Below are 24,803 nucleotides of genomic sequence, written 5' to 3'. Positions count from 1 at the left end.
CAGATTAAAAGACTTTTTTTAAACCTTAATTTGCTAAGTAACCCACACTCAAAGAATTAAAAATCAGACTGCCTCATTAATTACAATTTTTTGCTTTATGGTTGATAAAAGCCCAAAAAGCACGTCTCTATTCTATGATTAACATTCTAAAATATTTGAAAGCAGACAGCACATAATTCCTGTGTATTTAGGTCAGGGATTCTCTTCTGCAGTTTGTAAAAAACTTTACACCAAGGTGTAAAACGGTGTTCTACAAAATTATAAAAACAGCCTGTAAATATTTTGTTTGTAATTGAAAACGTATACACTTACATTAGCATCGAAGAAAAAGCATACAGAGTTTACAGCCCGGATTCAGTCTTCCAGGTGTGAGGGGAAAAAACACTCATCTGAAGGTTTAAAGGTCTGTGCTTTCTCTATTCAGGGAGATTAGTGGAAGCGGAAATGGAAAATTCCAGTATGCAGTGTTTGGGAAAAAGGGGCCTGCTCCGCCTGTGTGATAAGAGGATAATTTAAAAAGCAGCTCCAGTCTCTGACGCCTCACCAGGGTTAAGCAGAAAGGCATCATGTCCAGACGAAGGCCGACTGCCCGAGCTGCTGGCTTTGGGGCACGAGGAAGATGCCGAGGAGGAGGAGGAGGGCGAACAGGAGGCGGAAGAGATCTCAGTGAAGCTGTGCCTGGCAGGGGGAGGAGGAGGAGGCAGAGAAGGTGGCAGGGTATCAAAGATGTCCTCACCTGGACGGAGACAAACACAAAACAAACTGCTTAAAGTCAAGTGTCAGAGATGAAGTCCTTCAAAAATGACCAGTAACCGATGACACCACTAGAGGTCGCCAACGTTTCGCTCAAAATCTAAAGCGTGCAGTACAGGGCTTAGTAATTCCTTTAATATAATGATTTTCATCATAAAAGATGATCCCAGCTACTTATTTCTTGTGACTACACAGTCCTATAGAATGCAATTGAATCTTTTTAAATATAAACATATGTGGTCTGTATCTTAATAAATAATTTAGGCGAATAAACTTCATCGACAAAGTAAAATGCATTTGACATTGAACAAAAACATACTTTCACATTTAAACAACATTTTGAAACAATTACACACCACCTTTCTCACGTCTGAGGTGTATTAAAATTATTTCCGTTTTTGAATATAGTTTATTTTGACATAAACGAAATGTGGTGGTCTGGCTGTTTCGTTGGGTGCAATCGCGTCGCCGTCACTAGAGGCCGCTAAAACAGATTCAAAAGACTTGATTTATTGTAAACCGATTCACCGGCGGGCACTGTTCGCGTTGTTTGGGAAACGCGAATTCTCACGAGGTGGTTATATTAAAAAGCTAGTCGGCGTTACAGCAAAGAGTACTCGCAATCAAACGGGCTTAAATATCTACCGACTTTATTTTAGGTAGAACTGAAGCCAGTCGGAGCGGAAGTAATTTCCCAGGGAAGTTTGTGTGCGGATGTCACTGAGTCATGCTGTCACAAGGCAAAGATGTTCCTCATAGCATAAGGTAAATTGCGTTTTATATTAGCTCAATGCAATCCTAGTTTATGCAATATTTTTTTTTGGGAATACTAAAGCCTCATGCTACAATCTTCTTCAACTTACTTCTGATATTGCACTACACATTAAAATTCATATTTCACCCCCCCAATAAATTCAAATCTGAAGTGGAAGAATGAGTACTTCTATGTTCTTTCAGAAAACACTAAATCTCCTTTTATTTCCACCTCACAACATTACCCTGTTAAAACTGCATTACCATCTTATCATTACATATGGCACATTTGTCTCATAGGGCAATATGCTGCCAAGAACTTTAAGGATCCTTAAAGCCCTTAAATTCTTCTGGTTAAATAACAAGAACCTCCATCTGCCTGGTACAGCTGAAGGCAAAAATGTAGTTTTTATCACACTGAACTATCTAGCTAACAGTATTTTGTTCCACGTAAGGCACATGAGGTAAAATAACACACTTTTCAGCGATTGCTGTACGAGTTTCGACACAAGATGCTTCAGTGCCAAGTTGGCAATAGACTTGTACTCTTTCATGCATTCTTGGCATAACTCAGATTCACTCACACTTCAATTTAAAACAAGGCGGTGCTGCTGGAATCTCTCACACATTCACAGGCAGGGCTTGTACTCTGGACAGGGTCACACTGCATAGAGCCGGGTGGGGGGTGGGGTTTTCCCATGAGTGGGGCAACACCCAGAAACTTGGGGATTTGAGGACCGAGGTGGAGAAATGCTTTTAGACGTGCTCTACAGACATGCGAGCATGCCAGTCTGCCATAAAGATCATTCTCAGGGTGGCTGGAAAAGAGAGCAGGCAGGCCATTGAGTGTGGGGGCTACCTTGGGGGCGCACCAGGATGTCGTAGTCAGAGGGGGTCCTGCTGTAGGAGGGGTGGGCAGCAGGATGTGGCCCCCAGGACTCAAACAAACCAGAGGGCAAGTCACAGTGATCACCTGAGAAACACAAGCAGAAGGGTAAACTACACTGGTTCTCGGCATGACACTGCCAACATTCAGCTGGGTGCCCCGTGTCCCAGTCAGTAACTTCAGTTATGTTAAGTGGAGGCAGAGCCAGAATGAAATCGGGCCATTGCTGCTTCACAATGCCGTGCAGCTTAAGCAGAGGTGCTGTGAACATGGCTGTAGAAAGTGCCAGTCAGTTATACTGCTCCCGAGATCCACAGACTGGGAAATGAAAAGGTAACCAGAATTCAACATGCCACTGAGTTGCATTACCATGCTCTAGAAACTTGTGGTTCCTCCCTTCTGCACCAGCATGGTCTGATGCCCCATTGAGACACAGCCCGTCTTCCTGCCCCCTGCAAGAGACGCAATACCAGCAAGTACTGTAAATGGTTGTACTGGAAACCACTTCATACTACTGCTCTCTCTGTGTGAAAAACTGCTAGTTTGCAATTTTTCAGGTATGTGCACAGCAAGCCGTTTTTTATCTAGTTATATTCCAGCTTTGGATTCAATTTCTTTAAAATGACTGTCCAGTCAGAACTGCAGCTGCCATCGCACAGTGGTTGCCCCTTACAGATTTTAATTTTACATTGTAAAATTGTATCGATAAAAAATGCACCAATATAAAGCTCTTGCCACAAGGTTTTATGCCAACTCTTCTACTACGAAGGTATGAATGATAAGCCTGAAGAACGGTTTCCCCAAATAAAAGAATGCATACTATAGATCTCAAACGACAGGAAAAAAACGTCAGATTCTTACCTGTTGGGAATCCTGACAGAGATGCAGACGGGGAGCTGTGGTGTAAGGGAGGCCGGGTGAGATGGAGGAATCTGATACTCATCTTCCTCATTGTCTGCCTGCGCCCGAGGTCTCTCCAAGCACATGTTGGTGAAAGGGTTGGGGTACCTGAAGCACAGTAGTGACACAAGCATTTCAGCTCCACTTACAGTCCCCCAACTCAACATTCAACTACAATCAAAATGAACTGGGCTGTACCCCAGTAATGAAGTCTGAGTCATTCTGGCCTGAAACCCAGAGAAAGGGAAAACAGTTTCTGATAAATGATTGAAAACTGGGCAGAAAAATAAAAGGGCAGCATGATCTTCTTTTTGGTTATAAGTCAGAAGAACAGGGAAGACAGAGGTGGTGTGTGGAGTAGTCGATGGTGTTTTTAGCATATCGGCGAAGTGTTTTTAAGTGGAGCTGGACTCTCAGGAGAGACAGGCCTGTACTCTGCCTTGCAGGTATATCGCAGTCAATAACCAACTCATCTACAGGATGGTGATCAAACACACAGTAAAACTCTAAAAGAAAAGGGAGCTAAGGGACACAGGGTTTGTTTTTTTTCGTGAACAAGTCTATCATACATATAATTGTAATCATTTTTAAGAGGATTATAGAAAATAAATAAAACTGTGGTTTACACTTTTTACTAATTCTTTTAAAATTCAATTCATATTCGTCAACACCAGCAAAAAAATATATGCTCATATTTTAGCTAACTGAACATGAAAACGGCAAATAACCACTAAATATTTTGTGGTGTCTTCATCTAAGGAATGGCCTTGAGGAACCGCAGGGCAGTGCCCCTCACTAAGAGGCACGCTGCCTGTATTCCAGCTTCCTGTACGAAACAGACACTCCGAAATGCAGACAGAAGTGTTGCAATTCCGCGTGCATCCTGTAGAGGGAGAAATTACACCAATGCAGAATTTTAAAGGTGCACGTGGGCTGCTGGACATATTGTTCTTCCCCAAAAAAAGGTTTGTAAAAATAACCTCCAGATAAAGAATCTATTAAAAGGCACACTTAAAATCGACAGAAAAGGCTCTATGTTTAGTACTTTAAAAGCAAAGACCTTTATCTCGGGGAACATTCCTAAATACAGATCCAAAATAAACATAACAGCTTAGTGCTCAGCTCAAAAGCACAGTAGCTCACAGTAGTTTTACAAATGGGGCTGGTGCCATTTTGCTGTATAACTTTACTATGTCTGCAAAAGCACAAGGACTCAGGTGTTCAGACACAATAACCAACATTAAAAAAATATTCATCATACTGGCGAAGGTATGACCTTTTTTCCCCACAGAGCTCACATTATGTTCCTGACAAGTATGTTTCAACTTACATTGGAACAAAAAGGTCTCCTAGAGGTTGTAATTTTTGCTTTAGTAGTGAGAAAAGCAACCTCAAGAGTTCCCACAGCTACAAAGTGAACATTTAAGGGTAGAGAGAACATAGTGTGTCTTAACTTAGGATTTCCTACAACTTTCATTCAGGCACAGTAATTACCAAAGTGGGAAGTGGGCATAGCCTCTCTATTTTAAACCCTTTTTATACAACCAGGGTTCATTAGCTCTGAAAGAAAGTCTGAATACAGTTTGAAGCTCTAATCCCCAAAATCCCTACCTGCCACATATCTGATCGCATACAGGGCCAACAAAATGACTACTTGCAGTACTGTAGCCTACAAGATGGCTGGCTTTGAACACAATAATATTGGGGCTTATGGTTACAAAACAACTGCTGAGGTTTATGATTTCTACTCCATGTTTACAGGGAGACTAAGCTGCAGCAGGACCTGAAATTCCTCGGTAATCGATGCACATAGCCAAACAGCTCTCGTTCAGAGCTCACAAACGGTAGGACCCAAAGAAGGACTGGCAGCAAAACAAGGCAGATGGAAGCTCCTAATGACAGTTCAAGCTTTATGACTCAGTGTAAGCAAAATGTGGACCACCAATTAATTTCCGTCTGGAGTGGTACTGTCTAACATGTCATTATCTTTTCCCATAAAACATCCAGTATCCACTCCAGATGACGAAATGAGTTAGTGAATGGAGCTGGATCCTTACAGAAATCAGAATTTGTTTATGAGTCTCTCAGTAAAACTGTACACCATATACGCAAACATATTCCCAGTAGTCTTGCTCACTTTTGGCTGCTGGTGAGGAAGGGCGGTGGAGGAGAGTGGCGAGGAGGAGGGATGTCGTACTCATCGCTCAAGAGGAGCCCGTTGGTGAAAGGCTGTGGATAGACATGAAGACCGTGGTTACAACAGAGAGCTGATAAGCTGCCATTTAACAACTGGCAGCTCAAGCCACACTCTTCTTCTCTTATTTTGCAGAGGTGATGAAATACTTGGCAGATATTTAAAAATGACCAATATGCCTGTAACGTTCTGTATTCCCAAAATGAAATAAAAACGTCGAACCACCATGCACTGTGTCTTGACACTTCAGATCACTAATGCCCTGCCAGACAGTGCTCTCTGTTTCTGGATTGTCTTAGGCGCTGGTTTGGACAAACACACCCTAGATATTACAGATGTTGAAAGGAGAGTTTTCTTTGCTCATATGACACACTTCCGAGTCTCTCATGAGGAATACTTCTACTAAATCGGTATATATATATTTGAATTCCTTATTTTGTGCTATCAGGATGGTAACACAATAAGTGCAGTGTTTCCACGTCTCATTAGAAAATCAGGCTACAGCAACGTAGACAAGATCTTCTATAAGGCGCCTGCGTAAAAAAAGTAGCATCTTAAGATGCATTATAACGAAGCAATCAGCACTGAATATTAGGACGTGATAGACACCAGAGAGACCCAAGCTTTGATGCCTTTATTTCACAATTTTCACTGGTCAAAGATAAAAAGCAGAGTTTTGCAACAGGCGGTCAGAAGCAGATCAGTGATGTCAACACCTTTTATTTCACGCCACATCAGATTATAGTTTTATCCAAAGTATTCACCAAGAGGAGAAGACAAGCTGCAGAATGAGAGCCTTACGGCAATTACGAAATTCAGCAGCCAGATGTTTCAACCATAGCAATTAGTATGCAAATCTTCCAAACTTTATGGTATATAGGAATATTCCACTGAAGTACCAATATATAGTGAGCATCAAAATCTTGCTCTATGCATAAAAATATAAGTATACAGATTGCTTAAATGTTTGGCATCATTGCATTCATGACGGAAGGTGTTATACCCAAGTGACTGTTGTGCAAGCACTAAATGACCTCAGTAGTGAGAGAGTCGAATGGATATGGGCGACAAGGAGATTTAACCTACTGAATGGAAACTTGTGACAATCAAGAAAGAAAACCACACAAAGGAACCAATAAAAAAACCCTTCTTAAGAGAACAAGCAAATCTTGAAAGAAGAGCAAGAACTCAGGGTTTCGTTCCAAGCAGCCAGTGTGATGCTGAGGTGAAGAGCTCATTGTGGTGTACGACTGCCCAAGCCGTGGGGAGCTCCAAGTGCAATGGTCTGTGCAGAAGTGTCGAGTCACTTGAGAACTCCACTTCTAGAGATTGATGAGCGTGTTACTGCGCAGTGCTACAAGTTCTGAGACCTCACTTTGCTACCCTTCCTGCAGGCTCATCCTGACGGGACAACATTCCTGCAGGCCTACATGCTTTCTGGAGACAAGAGGATGCAACAGCAATGTTGCAGATGCCTTACTTGCCAGGCTTGTGCCCCACTGAGTATGAGTGGCATGAGCTGAGAGACAACATGTGGCATCTAGGGCTGGCTCAGGGACCAGAGAGCAGGCACGTGCTTGCTTGTCTTGCTCTGCGATTGGAAGGGGGAAGAATCCCACAAGACGCCACCTGCAACCTGGAGCAAAGCAGGCATCCCAAATGTACAAATTGATCTGCGACTTTCACAGGAGACCCCCCGTGTAATTATGAATGATAAATCAGGCCCATTAATTTACCTGTATCTTATCTGGTCAGTAAATTGTCAGTGCGCCTGATACAAATATTGCCATTTTCCTGATAAGAACTTGTTTAATTTGTTGCTTTTATAAAAGATTACTTTCCTCTGATGCTCACTATACTATTTTCTGTACCCAGTACCCAGCCTCAGATGATTAAGAGAAAAAACAACATAAATAATGTCCTAAAATGCTTATTATGAACATCATGAACTCAATAAAGTGCTCGCATTTTACATTTTACTGCGGTATGGCAGGGAGTCTTTTCTTAAATAACTGACTGCTTCAACGAAAAAGCAGGCAGGCATCTTTGTCTCCAGAAGTCTTTTTTATGTGGGTGGGGCAAAATCTGATCTACAAAAATAAACAAGTGTGCATAGTCAGGAAAAGCCAGTCTACAAAGGTCAGCGAGTTATCTCCCCTCCAAGTTTAGATAAACATCTTAGATGCATATAAAATTGACTGCCTTATGTTCCAAAATAAGTACCATATAAGTCATATTACACTGTAAAAGCACAGACAACAGACAGATTTAGTGTGGTAACATACACCAGAATGGAAGGGCCAGGATGTACTACAATACAGAACCAAAGGCATTCCAGAACGGGCTCTCTCACACTCTCAGCGCAGGACGATTTCCACCAGTGGAGACAATTCCCAGTGGAAACCATGTGCCAACAAGAGTTCTGACATTGCTGCCCTCCCAGTATTCATTCTGACACCCAAATTGAAAGACAGAGCACAAAAGAAAATGTCCACTTGGAAGTCCTACCATTAAAATCAAGTACAATTTTTATTCAACGCAGCACCCGTGTTAAGTCAAATGTAAAGACCGTTGTTTTCCAGAATAGGTACCCTCACATTCATGCTCTCCTCCCCACTAATAGCTGATGTGTGGTGAGCATTCTGGCGCACTATGGCTGCCGTCGCATCATCCAGGTGGATGCTGCACATTGGTGGTGGTGGAGGGGAGTCCCCATTACCTGTAAAGCGCTTTGAGTGGAGTGTCCAGAAAAGCGCTATATAAGTATAAGCAATTATTATTATTATTATTATTATTATTATTATGATTCTCCTGGGAGGAATATCCTCTATAAAAACAGTGTTGTGGAGTAAACTCTGCTGAAATCAAAGCTGACCTGTTCTAGAACATGAATAGAAACTTAACTCCTCTCTGTAAGGAATCAGTTCAGGTTTTGGTAATGACACCTGTAACTCAAACAAGCTTTTCGTAGAGCCTGTATGCAAAACCATAGGCGGCACCGGGGAGCCCATCAATGATTAATTCAAAATCTAGTTAACCTTGCTTAAAATTAAGACAGCATGGAAAAGATGTCCATGCAACTAGAGAATGAGAAATGTTAACCGATTTAGCAAAAACACCAGACGCCAGACAAACATTAACTTCCAGCCTTTCGCTATTATTTCCTTGCTGTTAAAGGACCCTGTCATAAGGCGACTGGCGTTGTGTGTGTGTGTGTACCTAATTTAAAAATAATTACAGAAACTTAAAACAATCACATCTGACGTCTGAAGTCTTTACTGTGGTTTCGACAGGTGTGCCATAATGTAATGAATGGGTGGTCTTCTATCACCGTGCTAGAAGAAAGCTTGGGATCTGGGGGCTTGCTTGACAAACAGAAAACAGCAGTACTTCTTTTCCCCTCCTGCACATATGATTCGCTCTTAAATACGAAAAAAGCTACTGTGGTCAGACACGATGTCATGAATTAAACTAGAGTTCTCTCCAAAGCCATCAAAGCCTCCAGTGATTTCTAATGAGAGCCATGCTGCTCCCCCAGTCCGTTTCAAATGTCACTCATAAGCTTGGGATTTATATTTAATATCTTAATGCTCGTGAGCTACACAGCAACAGTCACGTGGGGCCAGATGATGCCAGCTTGTCTCCCGTTTTCAATGTTTAGCAGATTTACAAAAAAGACCCTCCAAACCTGCCATAAAACTAGATTTTATATATATATATCAAGTTTTAGGGGTGAAGGGGCGTACTTTCTACAATGCACCAAAACATAAATACAGGAGCTGGAGATAAAATACTCTTAATCTGTTTTAAATAGCCTAAGTAAAAGCAAAACAATGATATCACATGCATTCTTAATGCACTTATTGTCTCTCGTCTGCTGAACATTTTAAATAAAACCCTAATGTTTATGACAACCAGGGAGAGCTCCAAACATTTTGTTCTGCCAGAATTCACAGCCCAATGCCTGGAATAACTAGCTCCGTCCTTGTTACTAAGCAACAGATCTATAAAAAAATGAGCTTTTATTCCTCCTTAAAATAGATTTTGATGTGAAAAGAACTTAAGCAATCAGCATTGATATACTTGACTGTTCTTAAGCGTGACCAATGTACGCTTTCTCCTTTCAAGCCCTGCTGTTAATTCTTTAATTATAACAATGCCAACTGCAGAAGCAGAGAACATAGGTTTTCTGAAATGTAGCCCCGATATGGCCAAGAATGGCAATGATCTTGTGAAGCGTCGGCCCACTATCAAAGTAGCTGTGCATAATTCCCTCTTTGTCAGCGTTCCCACATTTTTCTGAAAAATGTCACTAGCGGTTAGTGCGATATTAGACATTAGGCTTTAAAATCACTGTTCAAGACAGCGTTGAACAACACAATGAACCCCTTGAGCCCCTTTATACAAACGACAGGAATGCCAAAATACACATGGGATTTCCTTGGCCACGACGGGTCCCCTGTGAAGCTGTAATAAGGCTCTGAATTCCTCACCTTGGTGCTGTCCGCCATCAGGTCAGGTCTTTGAAGGGGCCGCCCAAAGGCCGGGTCTGAGGAAAAGCAGCTAACAGGCCTTCCGTTAAGATGGGAGGGGGCAGAATGGCCCAGTTTGGGAGAGCGGTCAGCCCCCGATCGGCTGTCAGCCAGGCTCTCCCTGGGGCACCGGGCCTCCGGGGGCGGGTGGGGATCCCTGGGCAGGCCCGCGAAGTGATGGGGGAGTCGGGCGTTCCGGCCGTCCGGAGGGATGGGAGGGGGTCTCTCCGGGGGCGGAGGGGGAGGCGGGTCCCTCTGAGGAGGTGGGGGCGCTGGCAGTGGCTTGTCCTGCTTCCTGCCCATGCCGGGAGAGGACTGACAAAGAAAATAAGCACAGGTCACACAGGCCACGGCACATCCAGCAACACCGCGCTTTACAGCAAGGAACTCTCTACCCACAGCAGCCAGGAAGTTATGACATTCTAAATAGATTCAGCGTTTTCACACCTCTTATTGATGTGCAGTTTAACCCTATTTTAATTCCTAGAACTTTATCCTACTCTTACACGTATATCAGAGGCACCGAGGCAACAATGTTTCACATGTTAGGCGAAACTCTGAATATGCGGCAATACCATCGCACTACATTGTGTTTGTGCTGTCAGGAGCCAATCGATATGAACCATCCGGTACTTCAGATTTCGGAGTTAAGCTCATGGTTTCAATTGCGGAGACCGCGAGCACGGGGAGATCTGACGCTTCAGCGTTTTGCAGCCGTTACGTCGTCCAGAAAGCTTGTGATGGTACAGAAAGCTTATGCAGGAGCTGTGGCTCATTCTTCTCCCTTCATGATTATCACTCCCACGCGAGGATGTTCAATATTTAAAAATAAAGACATCGAAATCGGGAAAGACTGGGCTCTTGGATACGTTGACGTTAATCAATGGGCACATGCCAGCGTGTGCATGGGGTTCCAAGCACGGGTGTTGTGAAAAACAGATTAAAATGAACGAAAGTAATGAAAATTGAGATCTTGAGGGATAATCTGGGTGGAGTACGGGGGGGGTAGAACAGACCTTGGGGGAGCCAGTGGGGCTGCCACAGGGGGAGCGGATCACAGCCTTCTGGATGAGGTCCAGGCGGGGCGGGACAGGAGGCAGGCTGAGGTGCTGGATGCTCGCCGGGTCCGGGAGGGGCTTCTTCCTCTGGGCCACCGGGGAGGAGTTGGGGGACGACACCGGGGAGAACTGCCTGTCCGTGCACTGGAGCGGAGGGAGACAAAAACAGCCCGTCTCTGTCGGCGTCCCTATCTGCGCTCATCAGCTCGGGAGCCCACAGCTTCAGCCCTGCAGCTGTGACATCAGTTTCAGAAACCCACATCAGCCTTATCAGAACGCTGAGCTAGGCGGGTGTACACACCCCCGCCCCCCACCGGGTGCTGATATTTTTCAGTCTATGTACATATAATAAAACAAACATCAAACAAACATGGCACTACCAAACATTTTGACCCCCCGTCTAACGTTTCCCTTTATAAAGAAATGCAAAGATGCACACATATGTTGGTGCTAGACATCATCTCCCTCAGAGTTCCCAGTGTTGTAACAAGAACCAGAGGGGGCAAATGGAAACTATGTGGAAGTGCATTTTAAACTGAGAGCAGGAGGCACCTCTAGACCCAAAGGGATGTGGGGGTAAGGAACAATCCATCCAGGCTTGTTGTTGAAGTCAATGATCTGATTTCTTTCAAGAAACATGTGAACGCATTCCTCTGATCAATAAACTACTAACTACTCAGGGCACTACATGGGTTGTAAAGCCTCCTCTTGTTTGTGTTCTTATGAGGTATTGACAAGTATAAATAAACTGCTTTCTTCTCATGTGGTACCTCCTTCCATGAGCATGATGTAGAAAGCAATCGCAAAGATCAATTTGACTGATGGACTAAATCCAAAGGAATTAAAAGGCTAACAAACAAGTAACTCTGTATGCAATGTGCACGTCACAGATCACTCCTAAGGTTCCACCAATAATGGTGACAATAATGTGCAGTTCCATTTAAGTGTTGTCACTGCTGCCGATTTCTCAAAAGTAAACATTTGCCTCTATAATTCACTCTGTATGAATGCTGAGGATTAGTGCTAGACACTACTGAACACGCTGGATGAGCATAGCTTCTAATTTTCTTTGTGTTCGTGTTTATGCAGGTATAGCCATTTACTGGGTGTGACGAAATGGTTTCGTTATGATCACATTAAATACCACATTAATCTCACTAATTAATGCAGTTGGGCTGCATTTTGTCTCATGACTCATCAAACTGATTTTAAGCAAAGGAACAGCTTTTTCACGTATGATACACAGCATGAAATATCCGCTTTTTTTACAGCGTTACATACGTTTCAGGGTCACATTTTCCCCACACCGTAGATTGCACAGTGAGCACCTCGAATGGGTCTCGACGGAAACTACTGGCCAATGTACGATGGTATCAGCAACTTGCTAAATTACCATCCGCTTTACCAACGAAGTTGCAGACTGTAACTGAGCTGCTTGTTCGTCAAGCCAAGTCCAAAGGAAATGATTTTATTATGGATGAATAACAGAATAAGGAACAGAAACACAGAGCTGTAAAGAACAGCAAAAAAGAAAAGCCTGCGTTAGTTCCGTTTTAACACACTTCTCAAGCTTCAGCAAAATGCTACTGAAACCGTTGTGGAGGATTTCTTAGTAATACATTATAAATAGAGTACTGGTCCAATTTGTCACTTTCCTGCTGCCTGAAAATTATTTTAAGGTCATTAAGTACAGGTATTAAATTATGTAAGGACAAAGAAAGAGGCGTTTTCCTAGAGTCATCTGAGATTTACAGCGCAACCGAAATTAGAGAGACTGAAGCACCATGGTGGAATTGTAAAGAGGAGTCACTTCCTAACCGTCCACCGGTCCCTCCGCCCACCACCCATGTTCGCGAATTTCCCCGAGTGATTCTCGCACCTTCCTGACAGACGCCAGCCTGTTCATGACCAGCGAGTCCTCTCGGTCGTCGTCCTCATCCATGTCGAGCATGGGGGAAGCGAACTGGTCCATGAAGCCGCAGCTCTTGGGCCCGTCGTCCCGGGGGTCGAAGGGGTCAACGATGATGGGCTCCGTCCCCTTGATCTCGCAGCGGCAGAACGGGCAGCCCTGGCCATCCGACTCCTGCCGGAAGAGGGGAGACAACGACGCGCGGGTGAGGCCTTTGGGTTCTCGGCGCACGAAAGGCTGGCACTCCTCAGTGGTGCCTTGTATCTGGACTTCCCCGGACCGGAAGCTTGTTGACGTGAGTTAGCCAGACAGTTTTAAGTGAAACGCATAAGCTAAGCTGACTTAGTTTCCTACGTCAGCCGATTAATGGATTTCCAATATCTTACTAGAAACACACCGGTTCGAACAGCTTTGAATGTCATGCTTTTGCATTATTTAAGTTTTTTATGTCCAAATATCATCAGCCAGAATCCTGACCAGATCTAGCGCAAGTGTTCAGATTACTCCTATCCTGGAATCCGTGCATTGGCTTCCTGTCAGGTTCTGAGTCGACTTCAAAATCCTCATGCACACCTACAAGGCTCTGTATGACTTGGCACCTCAGTACCTGTAGGAGCTACTATTGTCCTACTCCCCACCTCGCAACCTTCGCTCTTCTAATTCTGGTCTCCTGTCTGTCTCCCAGGCCCGACTACACTCTAGGGGTGACAGGGCCTTCTGCTGTTATACCCCAGAGCTCTGGAACTCTTTACTTAATTATTTCACATAGTCTCCTTCCCAAAACTCTTTCAGATCTAAATTCTTTAGAAAAGGTTCTGTTATATATCCCTTTGCTCTTACTTGCGTATTTTTTGTAGTCATTCCGAAAAGCGCTTTCAGAAACCACCTTCGAAGGCATTTTTTTATTTTAAATTTTATTTAAAATAAGTCCCCTTCCCTCCCTCCAAAACAGTGTTCCCTGTATAATTTTGGTCACCCCTGCTACTCTGGAACCAGTCCACAGAAGAGTAAGTAGGAACATTCCTGGGCTCAAAGAACGTCTTATACTGACAGACTAAAACTGAACCATTTTAATCTCGAAGAGAGAAGGTTATGATGAGTCCTGATCCAAGTGCTCAGAATCTTCAAAGACATTTGCTATGTCAACACCATGGATTTCTCAGAAAACACACTGAAACGCGAAGCAGAATACACACTGCAGGGGCCCAAGCGTGCTGTTGGAGCCGATAAGCCCTGGGTTCTTTCAGCAAAAGTCTTGATGGGATCCTTGGATTAATTAGCTTCCAAACAAGTTACATGAGCTGCATGGCCTTTTCTTGCTTCAAACTGTCCTTAGGATAGTGTTAAACCAAAGCTAACCAAGACATGAGGCTTTCATCAATGAAAATGGTGGCAACCATAATACTTTAATTCCAAAGCTATATCATATATTCAAATAAACATTACTTTAACTATAACTATATCTGCATCCAGAATCACAACCAGCTGCACTCTATAAGTCGCATGGTTTCATTAATCTGCAGATGCCCTTTTACATTAATATATCACTCCTTTCTCCGCCAAAAAGAAATAGCTGAGTTAATGAGACACATGCTTGCACAGATTAGCAGGGAACCAAACCATAGTCATGTTTTTGCACTTGAAACAAATGGACCAAGATACACACACACACTGTAATACTCATATTCACGTGAAAGATCAAAATATTTCTGACAACTTTTAAAACAAACTGTGTTCCCTTTCCACATTAAGGAACTGCCATTTAATGAGAACTAGAAATGGTCAGTTTTGCCATCTGGTATGAGATTTCAAAAAGAGGCATCAAAGCATTGTTTGAAACCTCATTATAATTACTCACTGTAACAAGCACCATAAAAATCTGGGCTGCAATAAAATATTGCACTGACACTCCGAAGAAAAGCTTTACAAGCCCACAGATGCATCACAAGCAATCTTCACATCAGTCAGCACAACTCTGGCTCAGCTGTCTCGTTTGCAGATTAAGTGCTCATCTGGTTCCGACTTCGTTTCCCCTTTAGTCTGAACTGAATATATCAAATACATATTCCTCAGCATCGTGTTTTATTTGCTTCTCAAATTGCAGAAATCAGAACTTCAAATTGCTCTGAACGCAGCAATGAATATTAACGGCTTTGGCAGCAGCCAGATTAAACAATACCATTGCATTTAAGGTAACACTTGAAAACTACTTACAGGTTGTTAAATATGTCTAACATGATGAAGTGATTATGAAACCACTCAGCACAACAAAAATAATGTACCAAGTTAAACATTAGTGCTGTATTGAATAAATGATTCAAAATTAGAGATAAACAAAGACAGAACTATCACACTCGCAGGACAGTCATTTTAAATTTCTCTGTACGCTGTGACTCACTATCTAAATATGTTTGTTCCGCAACAGCAACCTGGTGATGCAGAAGCCCCACAATGGTAAAGAATGACACACAAAAGGACTTTGAGGGGTGGAACCGAAGAAGTGGCCGTTTATCTCATACCTGTGTTATTCACTCACTCAAAGGATGTTGCACAGAGTGCCTTAGCAAGGGTGCTGTTTTTCTCTGGAGGGAATCCCAGACTCAGAGGAAATCCCCCACATCGATGCGAGGAGTCTGAAACCACTACAATGACAGAGGCGCTTTCGACTGTTTACCATGTCGTTTTAACACGGTCCTCATCACCCGCCTGAGGGACACAGTCGAGGGAATGCTCTGGTTAGCCACGGTGACTCTCTACACTAATGATTGCAAAACAGAAAATGATTGTTTGCTCAATGGTTAAGGGCAAATCTTTGTCCCTTGTCTTTCTGACTGCAAAGTGACAATTAAAACATCAGACAAGGGGCAGGCCTTAGACACAAGACACCCTACAGCAGCAGCACGCATACAAATATGCCGTGTGCAAATGTCTTTCTGCAAACAATCAATAACCCAGCTCTTACTTTAGTATTCTGCTGGACACCCAGAATCCTTCTCAATTCATTTACTGAAAGAAAGCACAGATGTTCCACAACACGAAAGGTACTGAACATCTCCAGGGGCACAATTAATGAGTCATTAGGCCGGTAATTACAAACACACACATGCATATAACACTACCAGCTTTCCACAGCTGACACGCTGCCATCCCCCTTTCGCTGTTCTATCAATTACCATAATGTTAATATCTGCAATAAAGTCTGATAAGGACACACACTGAGATGCAAACGATGGAAACGTAATGTTCTCCAATTAGAAGCCTTCTGGGGCTCCATTCCACTCTTTGTCACCAGCTCATTCAGTGCTTCCTACATGGGTTGAATGCCAAGTGAAGTTAAAAGGTAATATCGGAAAGTGTCAACGTAAAATACAACAACATAGCTTTTAGTTTAACAGTTAAAAACAGTGCTTACAATTCATCCCCATGGGGTCTTTGTGCCAGAGCCCCAGGTACAGGGTTGCTGACTACACAATTTCCAATTCGAGAGCTGGGAAAGACCCGCGACTAAATCTCAGGGGTGGCAGATCAGAATTGAAATACCCCAGCGGAGCAGTAAGAGGCACATGGCAGGCATGCTACTTGATTATAGGCCAGCCACCTTTCAGGAAGCATGTAAGTTATTACCCTTCAAGTTAATCGGCATAAAAATTGTATTATTTTCACAGGAAGCCAATGTTAAAAGGGAAAAAGATGCCCAGCCTCCCACAGGCCACTCCTGCCTCTATACTCTATTACCTGCCAAGCAGTCAGGCAGGAAGTGCACATGAGGTGACCACAGGGCTCAATCTTGACATCCTTGTCATTTTCTGCACAGATCTTGCACAGCTGGAACGTGGAGCCCATCTCGCAGTACAGCTCATACTGCTCCTGTGATACACAGACACAGCAGACAGGGTAAGAGGTGATGACATAGGTCATGACGGTACACTGTCTATTACAGAACACAGCACACATTGTTTGCCAGATGTTATTTAACAGCAGCGTACAGTGATACAATAAAATGTCAGTAATTTCTCATTTTTCAAAACTGTTTTTACCACACTTTTATGATTACAAATGGAAGTCCCTTTTCACTAAAATAGCAAGTTCTCATATTGTTTTTTTGGTCACTTTTTAGATGAGAATGAAATCTTACAAAATAAGCTGTGAAATCCCTATACAACACGAAGAAACATGAAAAATGTCCCCTTTCAAAAATGTGACCTTAAATGCTCTTTCATCTTGACAGCTCTCGTTAAAGCTGTGAGCATTCAGAGACCAGACTGAAACTCACCTGGGTGACTTTGATATGATCGTGAGGCATGGGTTCGCACAAACCAGTAAGATCTGGGTTGTAACTGCGTCCATCAGGGAAAAGGTAGCTGGAATCAAAACAAGCATTTTAAAAGCAAGGAACATTTCAGAATGTATTCAAAACTCTTGAGTGAAAAATTAAATTGGGGGCACATTTATTGTAACCTTGGTCTTGTCAGGCCAACATAAAAGACATATTTATTATTTAGGCAGTACAATGAATATGTTTTCATGCATTAATGCATCCTCATCGGCAGGACTTCACAAAAGTGGGAGTACCTTTGCTCTTTCTTCAATGCTAACTAAAACTGGTCAACTGTGAGGAGAAAAGTCAAACTGCATTTAGCTCAGCACAATGTACCCCTTGAGCTGATTAATGATTGAAATATATTTAGCAAGTATTTGTCCAAGAGATAAAAAAAACTCCATGACAATTAGCATGGAAAGAGGTGTTTGCAAGAAGAGGCCAAAGGTCTAGAATATCTTACAGTCAGTTAACGTGTGGTTAAAACCACATAAATTGTTACTGCAGGCTGGGAGAAGTGAATAGACATTAACAAGAGAGCAGCACTGAAGTGTTAATCACTATCCACAGACATGTGTTACTTTTTCCCCCAAGGCTGGTTTATTTACAGGAATAACTATTCTGGAAAACCTAATGTTCTTAGAAGGAAGAACAACCTTGACTAAACCTGCACTGGCAAGAAAAACAAAAGGAAAACCTGAAAGAAATCTAGATTGAAAAGACAACAGACAGAAGAGTTTCCGGAGCAGTGTGCCGATCGTACGATGGCGTTGGAAAAGAGCAGTTCCGCACGAGATAGCCCTCTAGCTGGTTTTCAAACTAAAAAAAAACTGACAACGGCTCTTAGTAGCAGAAAGCCATGTGAAGCCATCGTCAGAAGAAAATGGCGGACTGCGCAAAGCAGTTTCGCACTTGACAACCAATCTGCCTGCATGCTTCATCAGTAGGGGGAAAACCTTGGTCTCTTGTGACAGGAGCAGCCCCTGTCGACACAGTCATCTGGTTAAGGTGCTCAGTCTGTTCTTGAACTCATCAATACAGTGTTCAATACAGATGACGACCACATACAGCCTAATAACCGGCTCTGACTGTACAGCACATCAACAGCCTGCAAGTTATTTCATAACCCCTGAGAACAATCTCTAGTCTCGGATTTGTTCTCTCTCAAACAATGCTGCTATTTCATGGCAGACTACAACTGTACAAACCCTGAGTGGGTGATTTAATTGGAAATGGCTTGGCGGTGAAAAAAAGCAAAGTTTCCAAAATGTCAAGTTCTCAGTTTTCTTAAGCCCCGTTTGTCCTTTACCCTGATCTACACAATAAAGATGACTTTTAGCGACTAAAATTCTGTAAATACTTTTACTTCTCCCCAGCCAGCACAAAGAATGAGTTTAATTTAATAATAATGGGCACTTACAAATCACATCAAATGTTCATTAAGGGCAAAAGACTGAGAAGCACATGCTTTAATTTAAAATTCAGCAATAATTAAAACAGCAGGAGCTCCCTCGGTATATTCACGCCTGGCCTTCAAATTTAAGCAAAGTAATGAAATGCAGGGGCAGTGTCACACGTACAATCCTTCTCGGTAGCCATCGATCAGTGCTTGAAACAGGGGCTTGTTATGAGGGATGGTCTGAAGAATGTTGCCATCGTTTGTGACGTATCCAATAGCCCACTGCCCCAGTCGAGTGCAGCTCAGTCTGAAGATATAGCTGTCAAGAGGAAAAGGGATGTAGGGCAGGTTATTCCAGTCCAGACAGTGGAGCCATGATTGAGATGACAGGTAACTTATACAGTAGGTCAAGACACTAGCATGCTTAAAACAGGTTCAGGGCTGAAAACAGCTGAAATGCATCATTCTAGAAAAACTTCAGCTGACAATACTTTGAGGTTCAGGCCAGTTTAGTCCAAATCCTAATGATAATCAATACTCTAGAGTGTCAACAATTTGTGGAAAAATATGCTAGTGTTACAAACCCCACAAAGTCACAATTCTATTAAAACGTGGAACTATATAACACAGGTATACTGGTTATATCAGGAATATTTCATATTTCATCTTAACTCAGACCTTGGACAATATGTAGATAATATACAGCGCAGGACAAGGAGAAAAAAACAGCTACATAAAATCATGTTCTTACAGGTACAAATTAGCTGTGAATGAATCTATCAAAGGCTTTCAAAGATGATTTGGCAACAAACCGTTTTCTTTAAATCTGTATCCATACACACTACCAGTTCCTAAGAACTGCGAGACTGATTTCTTATTCATTCCAAATAAGGGGATCTCTGAGAAATTCATCCACTCCATCATTAAAGAAAAAATAAAAGTTTATCTAGACTAGCCTGGATATGTCAACTTTTAGTTTAGAAACAAAGATTAACCTAAACCACCTAACCAGGACAAGCAATCAAATCTGCAACAATAGTCATTTGTAATGGAAAAAGAGAAAAACCCAAAAACAATTTTGTGAATTCAAACTGAATTTGAAACAAAGCACAGCCACTAAGTGAATGGAAACCTTTTTTTATAAAACATGTTTTTTTATAATTGAATTATAAAGGTACAATTTTCAGTGGTGGCAAAGAGGCAACAGTTAAACTAAGTTTAGTTTGTCTAACGGTGACTCTTTCCACCCTAATCCAAATGATGACCTTGCCTTTCTATAAAATGTCTGTTGTCATAAGTAGATCTGCATTTTTAGTTTAGTTAGAAAAAAATACTCTCATCATACAGCCAATCATTTTCACTGTTGATTTTTTGTTTAATCGACCAGTTGCCAAAAGAGCTAAAGACTAAGGATTACTCTGAACATTCAATCATTAGTGAAATCAACCATATTTTAGCACATCACAGATGGCCAAGAATACGTGAAAAAACAGTGTTCTGACAAGAATCGCAGGAATAAAAGATACCAGGAATTAACATCCGCTAGTTTCACACCCCAGGTTTCCAAGGAACAAAATTTACAAGACGGAATTGGATTGCAAATACCGACAGGAAAAATCAGCTGCTTCCATAATTTACAAATTTTAGTGTGTCAATCTTCATCCATAGAATTTGACATGAAAACTGTTGCCTTGAGATAAAATGGCTGTAGAAAATAAACAGCTGTCACTTTCCTGTAGTATAAATCAAAGTAACAATAAACCCATTATTCTTGTTTTGGCAGCATACAAAACACTGTTAGACCTGCAAAAAAAATAATAAAATAAGAAAAGATAGAAATGTCAAACGATAATAAGTAGTTGCCATGCTTTGAGAAACCAAAAGGTAATAATAATAAAATGCTCTTCTTCAGCTTTCTTTTATAGCTGCATAAAAAAACTCTGCACTGTGTTGCCAAAGAAAAGCTTTAAAAGCCAAGCGTACAGCACCACTGGAAAAGGACAACGCGATGTGCATAACATTTTAGCTCCAGTTCAACCTGACAAGCATTTGCACATTGCCTGACTCACTGTGGAGCCCTTTATAATAGCTGGTGACTTGTGTGTGTTTGAGCACACAGTGACTAAGGGAGAGAGAGTTAAGTGTGCGCAAATGGAGGAGCTCATTTATCTCCTCACAGCCGAGTTCAAATGGCAGCTGTTCTTCCTGCTTTCAGAACACTGGTATTAGCATGAAGAGGTTCGGTGAAGGATTAGGGCAGACCACCCAGTCTCCAACGATTTTCAAGCAGCTTTCTGTCTTGGTTTCGGTTCATCGTGACTATGACTGCAGAACACAGCTCGCAGTGAGTCGCTTCAAGAGAAATAAAAGCTTGATTCACTGCTATGTTTTACAGTGATGCACCGGGCCTTGATAAAAATGAAGGGGTGTTGGAAAGGCTACTACAGGGTCTCTTTTGTTATCAGACTCCAACACTGCCTTGCTGCCTGCTGATTGAAAAATTCTTAATGGAAACGAAAAGATAAGTGGTATAGTACAGACCATTTATGTTAATACTCTATCAGTTTTACACACTCGGCTTCTCGGCAGCTTCATCCATTGCACAATCTCTAATGTTGTTTTGCACCTTCAACAGTAACCTCTGTTTTTCCACAGACATTTAAACGATGAAATCAGCAGTCTGAGGAAAAGTTTTTTTTCTCTGTCTCTCTCACTTCAGTGGAATACAAGCCGCACGCTTTAACCCTTCTATAATTAGCTGTGCAGCACCTCCCACTCGTAATTACAGGAGTCGTTTTGGCAAATTCTCCAGGTTGAGTAGGAGACGGGCATAACAACCTGCAAATAAGAATTAATAAAAGACAAAGCAGCTCTTGAACATCTGTTCTTCCACACCTTCCGGGCTTGTTGATGTATTTCTGGAGTCGAGCCTTCACCTCGTCATACGTCAAGAACGCCATGTAGCCAGGATGAGTCACAGCCAGGAAGTTCCAGTTCCTCAGAATTGAGCCCCATGGCTGAAAGACCAAGAACAAGCTCTATGAAGGGTCTGAGAGAAGTTGCCGTACTCCATAAGATTAAAATCAATAAGCAAAGGTGGAACCATTTCAACATGATCTGGTGCAACTGCATTAAGTATAAAGGGCTTTATCAAATTATTCATCCCTGCTTTTTACAGAAGAACACACTTTGATATTGACACAAAAAACAACAATCCGTGCATTTTCCTTTTACCCATTATTCCTTTCACATTTCAGTTAGAAACCAGGTTTATCCACCCTCTACTCTGCATTTTATTGACAGTTGTGATCTAAAATACATCCAGACTCCAGATGCTCACAGAAACATGATCTCCACTACTGCACTCAAAACGATGCCAAAACAGCAGTTCTGTAATGAAACACTAGAAGAATCTCTCTGCGTTAATAATAGGTTTCAAATCATAGATTTTGAGCACCACTTGCGCTGTGTGACTAAGTAACCCTCTTTTTCCAAACTCAGGGCCTTCAAGCTTGAAAGAAGTCTGCACCTCCAAGCAGAATGAAAGGAGGATGTTTTTCCAGAAAATACGTTCTGCTGCACAATGCAAACACAGAGATTGATTACTTATTTTTATGAAGACTGCAAAATCAACACAGACATACGCAACACCACTCACGCAAGGCAAAAAACACCAAGGCAACCACCAAAAACAGCCCATAATTTATGACAATCCACTGAAGTTCACATTATGCTGCAGTGTACAGGGTAAAATTTAATCATTTTAACAAAAAAAGGTCTTGCAGCATCTACGCATAATTATTCTTTAAGGCACAGTGACTCACTCATGTATTTATAAATTCTCTTTTCTAAGTACAGAAGGGAAGTAAATTTTAAATACAGCACATGTCCTTTTACATAGATTATACCAAATGGCATGCTGCTTAATGTTCTTCACTCCCAATCATTTGAAGAGACGGACAAAATACAAAATGTAACAAAATGCCCTTTTAGACATCTGTCTGTATTCTATTCTACCTCTACCCACAGGAAATAGTGAGAGCATGCAGAAACTGAAAAGGATGCCCACGTTGAGAAATCAAGCTAAGAGATTATTACATTTCTAGATGAATGGTATGGCTAACTATAACTATTTTTTTCCTGTAATGTTCTCCCCTAAACTGAGTGTGTTCCCACTGAATGAGCAACAGAAAACTTAAGCCTTGGTAGAAATTTCAGCTGAAACGGGTTAACAAGGGAGGCAGTGATTTTACAAAGGCAGCAACTAGACAAACCGTGAAAGTGCTTACAGGACGGATTCGGAGCTGTATGAATCATGAAATGCGTGCAATTGATTAGCTTTCCAAGTCTGTACAGCTGCATGGTAGGAGGATTACCTACTAGATAATAAACACATTTATTCCTGCTAGCTGAGGCTGACAAAAGTGCAGAACTAGCAGAAAGAGTGATGTATATAAAAACTATCCAAGTACCATTTCAGGATGGAAAATGACAGCTTTTAATACCTTGCACAAGCAGTAGAAATACACCAGATCACTCTCTCAAAACATTACATGGAACATCCCAATGACCTGTATCATAATGATTTTGTTTTGCGAAATGTAAAATGACAAAAGGTAAGTTTTTAAAGATCATATAAAACAGCAAAAAACTGCTGGTAATAATTTTAGTCTCCAATCTTTGCCATTCTCACACTTTTTCTTCATTCAGGCAATGCGTGGGCGTCCTTTCTTCCATTACTCAATATGGCCTCAACAATTGTCCTCAGTCATCATGATTTAAACAATCAAAACCGTTTTATTTTTAATTGATAGTTACACTTTGGGACATGAGTGTTGACAAATGTATTCTTTTGTGCCTCCCAGGACAGCAACCAGACTCCAAACTGTAAAATGTGTATCTTGTAGCAGTGTTTGTATATGGAATAAGAACATAAGAAAAGTGAGAAAAAGTTTGGTAGTGTGCAGCTACTAAATTGATCCAATGATTTCATCCGGCTGTTTTTTAAACAATTCTCAGTGGGTGTTTTTTTCAGAAGACCACCACAAAGTAATTAAAGATAATAAGGACTTGAACAGACAGATCGATCAAACAGTTTCCTAAGCTGAAGCAACTCCTTTATACGCAGCACGGATCTGTTCTCGTAAAAAAATCATGTGAAATGCAGTCAAACAAAAGTCTCACTTTCTAATTTCTGAACCTCAAGGAGGCGAGGGTAAAAATCAAGCACTTGACTGTATAAGTCAGTGTATAAGACCGTATAGAAGAGTTTGGATTTATTAAACCTCAACACTGGTAACAAAATGGCTAAAAAAAATGATAAAAAGATCTGCAAGCTGGGGGAAAAAAAAAAGACATCTCTCAAAGGACCGTCCCTCGTACAGTAATTACAAAACTACGTTCTATTGTAAAAGGTTAGTTCTGATTTTTGATACACGTCTGGCATTTAGGATTCGGGGCTTCGTGTTTTTAATATACAAAAATCTTCTGATGGCATTCAATTGAAGACGTGGAGGCGTTTCCTGTAAGTGTAACAATACACCCCCTTGGAAAAAAAGGTGATCCCTTACTTGGGTTTCCATTTCACTAAGTGAGTTCTGACATTTATATCACCACCACGCTGCTGTTTTCTCAGACAAGGGGGCGGGGGTGTCCCTTCGGGCTTCAATATTCCTTTTCAATTAGTAAACAGAGTTCATCCCCACAGGCTCCGGCTGGCTGCTGATGCTCAGACGCCAAAATTCACACAAGCAATTAGAGCTCCTAACCAAATCACATCGCTAAAGCCTCCTTAAATGAGTCTCTCATGCTGCACACTTGTGCAAAAAACAAAGAAAATCAGGATGTTTCTCTTTGGGGAGGGGAGACGGGGTTAACCTGGGAAAGCTGGTCAGCTCATGTTTAACTGTAGACAAACGATCACCGTAGTGTAATATGAAAGAGGTGTTGGAGGCTTCCGCGCTACATCTATAAAAGAAGACAAGGTTTTAACCACAGGGGTTGTCAACCTAGACTTTCTGCACAAGTTACAGTCTGATTCCCAAGGTTCTGTATTTAACCCGTCCAAAAAAAACCGAAAAACACACCGCTGAAACCAAAAA

At 41.9% G+C, this 24,803-nt stretch overlaps 1 protein-coding gene and 1 long non-coding RNA gene across 4 annotated transcripts in view; one reads left to right on the top strand and one right to left on the bottom strand.

Annotated features, from left to right (window-relative positions):
- The window catches only part of LOC148658048 (uncharacterized), a 283,796-nt gene that overhangs the window by 114,775 nt on the left and 144,218 nt on the right, over positions 1–24,803 (top strand). The gene's annotated exons all lie outside the window — the stretch shown is intronic.
- Positions 1–24,803, bottom strand: part of cblb (Cbl proto-oncogene B, E3 ubiquitin protein ligase) — a 77,701-nt gene that overhangs the window by 3,832 nt on the left and 49,066 nt on the right. For 2 of the 3 annotated variants that reach the window (XM_088638945.1, XM_088638947.1), the window contains 12 exons: positions 21,598–21,719; positions 18,884–19,021; positions 17,259–17,346; positions 16,721–16,852; positions 12,956–13,159; positions 11,035–11,220; positions 9,980–10,333; positions 5,430–5,521; positions 3,254–3,400; positions 2,762–2,844; positions 2,366–2,479; positions 545–736 (listed from right to left, as the gene is read on the bottom strand). In XM_088638945.1, the coding sequence (XP_088495071.1) occupies positions 545–736; positions 2,366–2,479; positions 2,762–2,844; positions 3,254–3,400; positions 5,430–5,521; positions 9,980–10,333; positions 11,035–11,220; positions 12,956–13,159; positions 16,721–16,852; positions 17,259–17,346; positions 18,884–19,021; positions 21,598–21,719 (1,852 nt within the window). The remainder of the gene's footprint in view (positions 1–544; positions 737–2,365; positions 2,480–2,761; positions 2,845–3,253; positions 3,401–5,429; positions 5,522–9,979; positions 10,334–11,034; positions 11,221–12,955; positions 13,160–16,720; positions 16,853–17,258; positions 17,347–18,883; positions 19,022–21,597; positions 21,720–24,803) is intronic. The other variant, XM_088638946.1, reaches the window with a different exon arrangement.

This window comes from Lepisosteus platostomus, chromosome 7 (assembly GCF_059453375.1).
Source record: "Lepisosteus platostomus isolate fLepPlt1 chromosome 7, fLepPlt1.hap1, whole genome shotgun sequence".
NCBI classification, from domain to species: Eukaryota; Metazoa; Chordata; class Actinopteri; order Semionotiformes; family Lepisosteidae; genus Lepisosteus; species Lepisosteus platostomus.
This window is presented reverse-complemented; position numbering and strand designations above follow the sequence as displayed.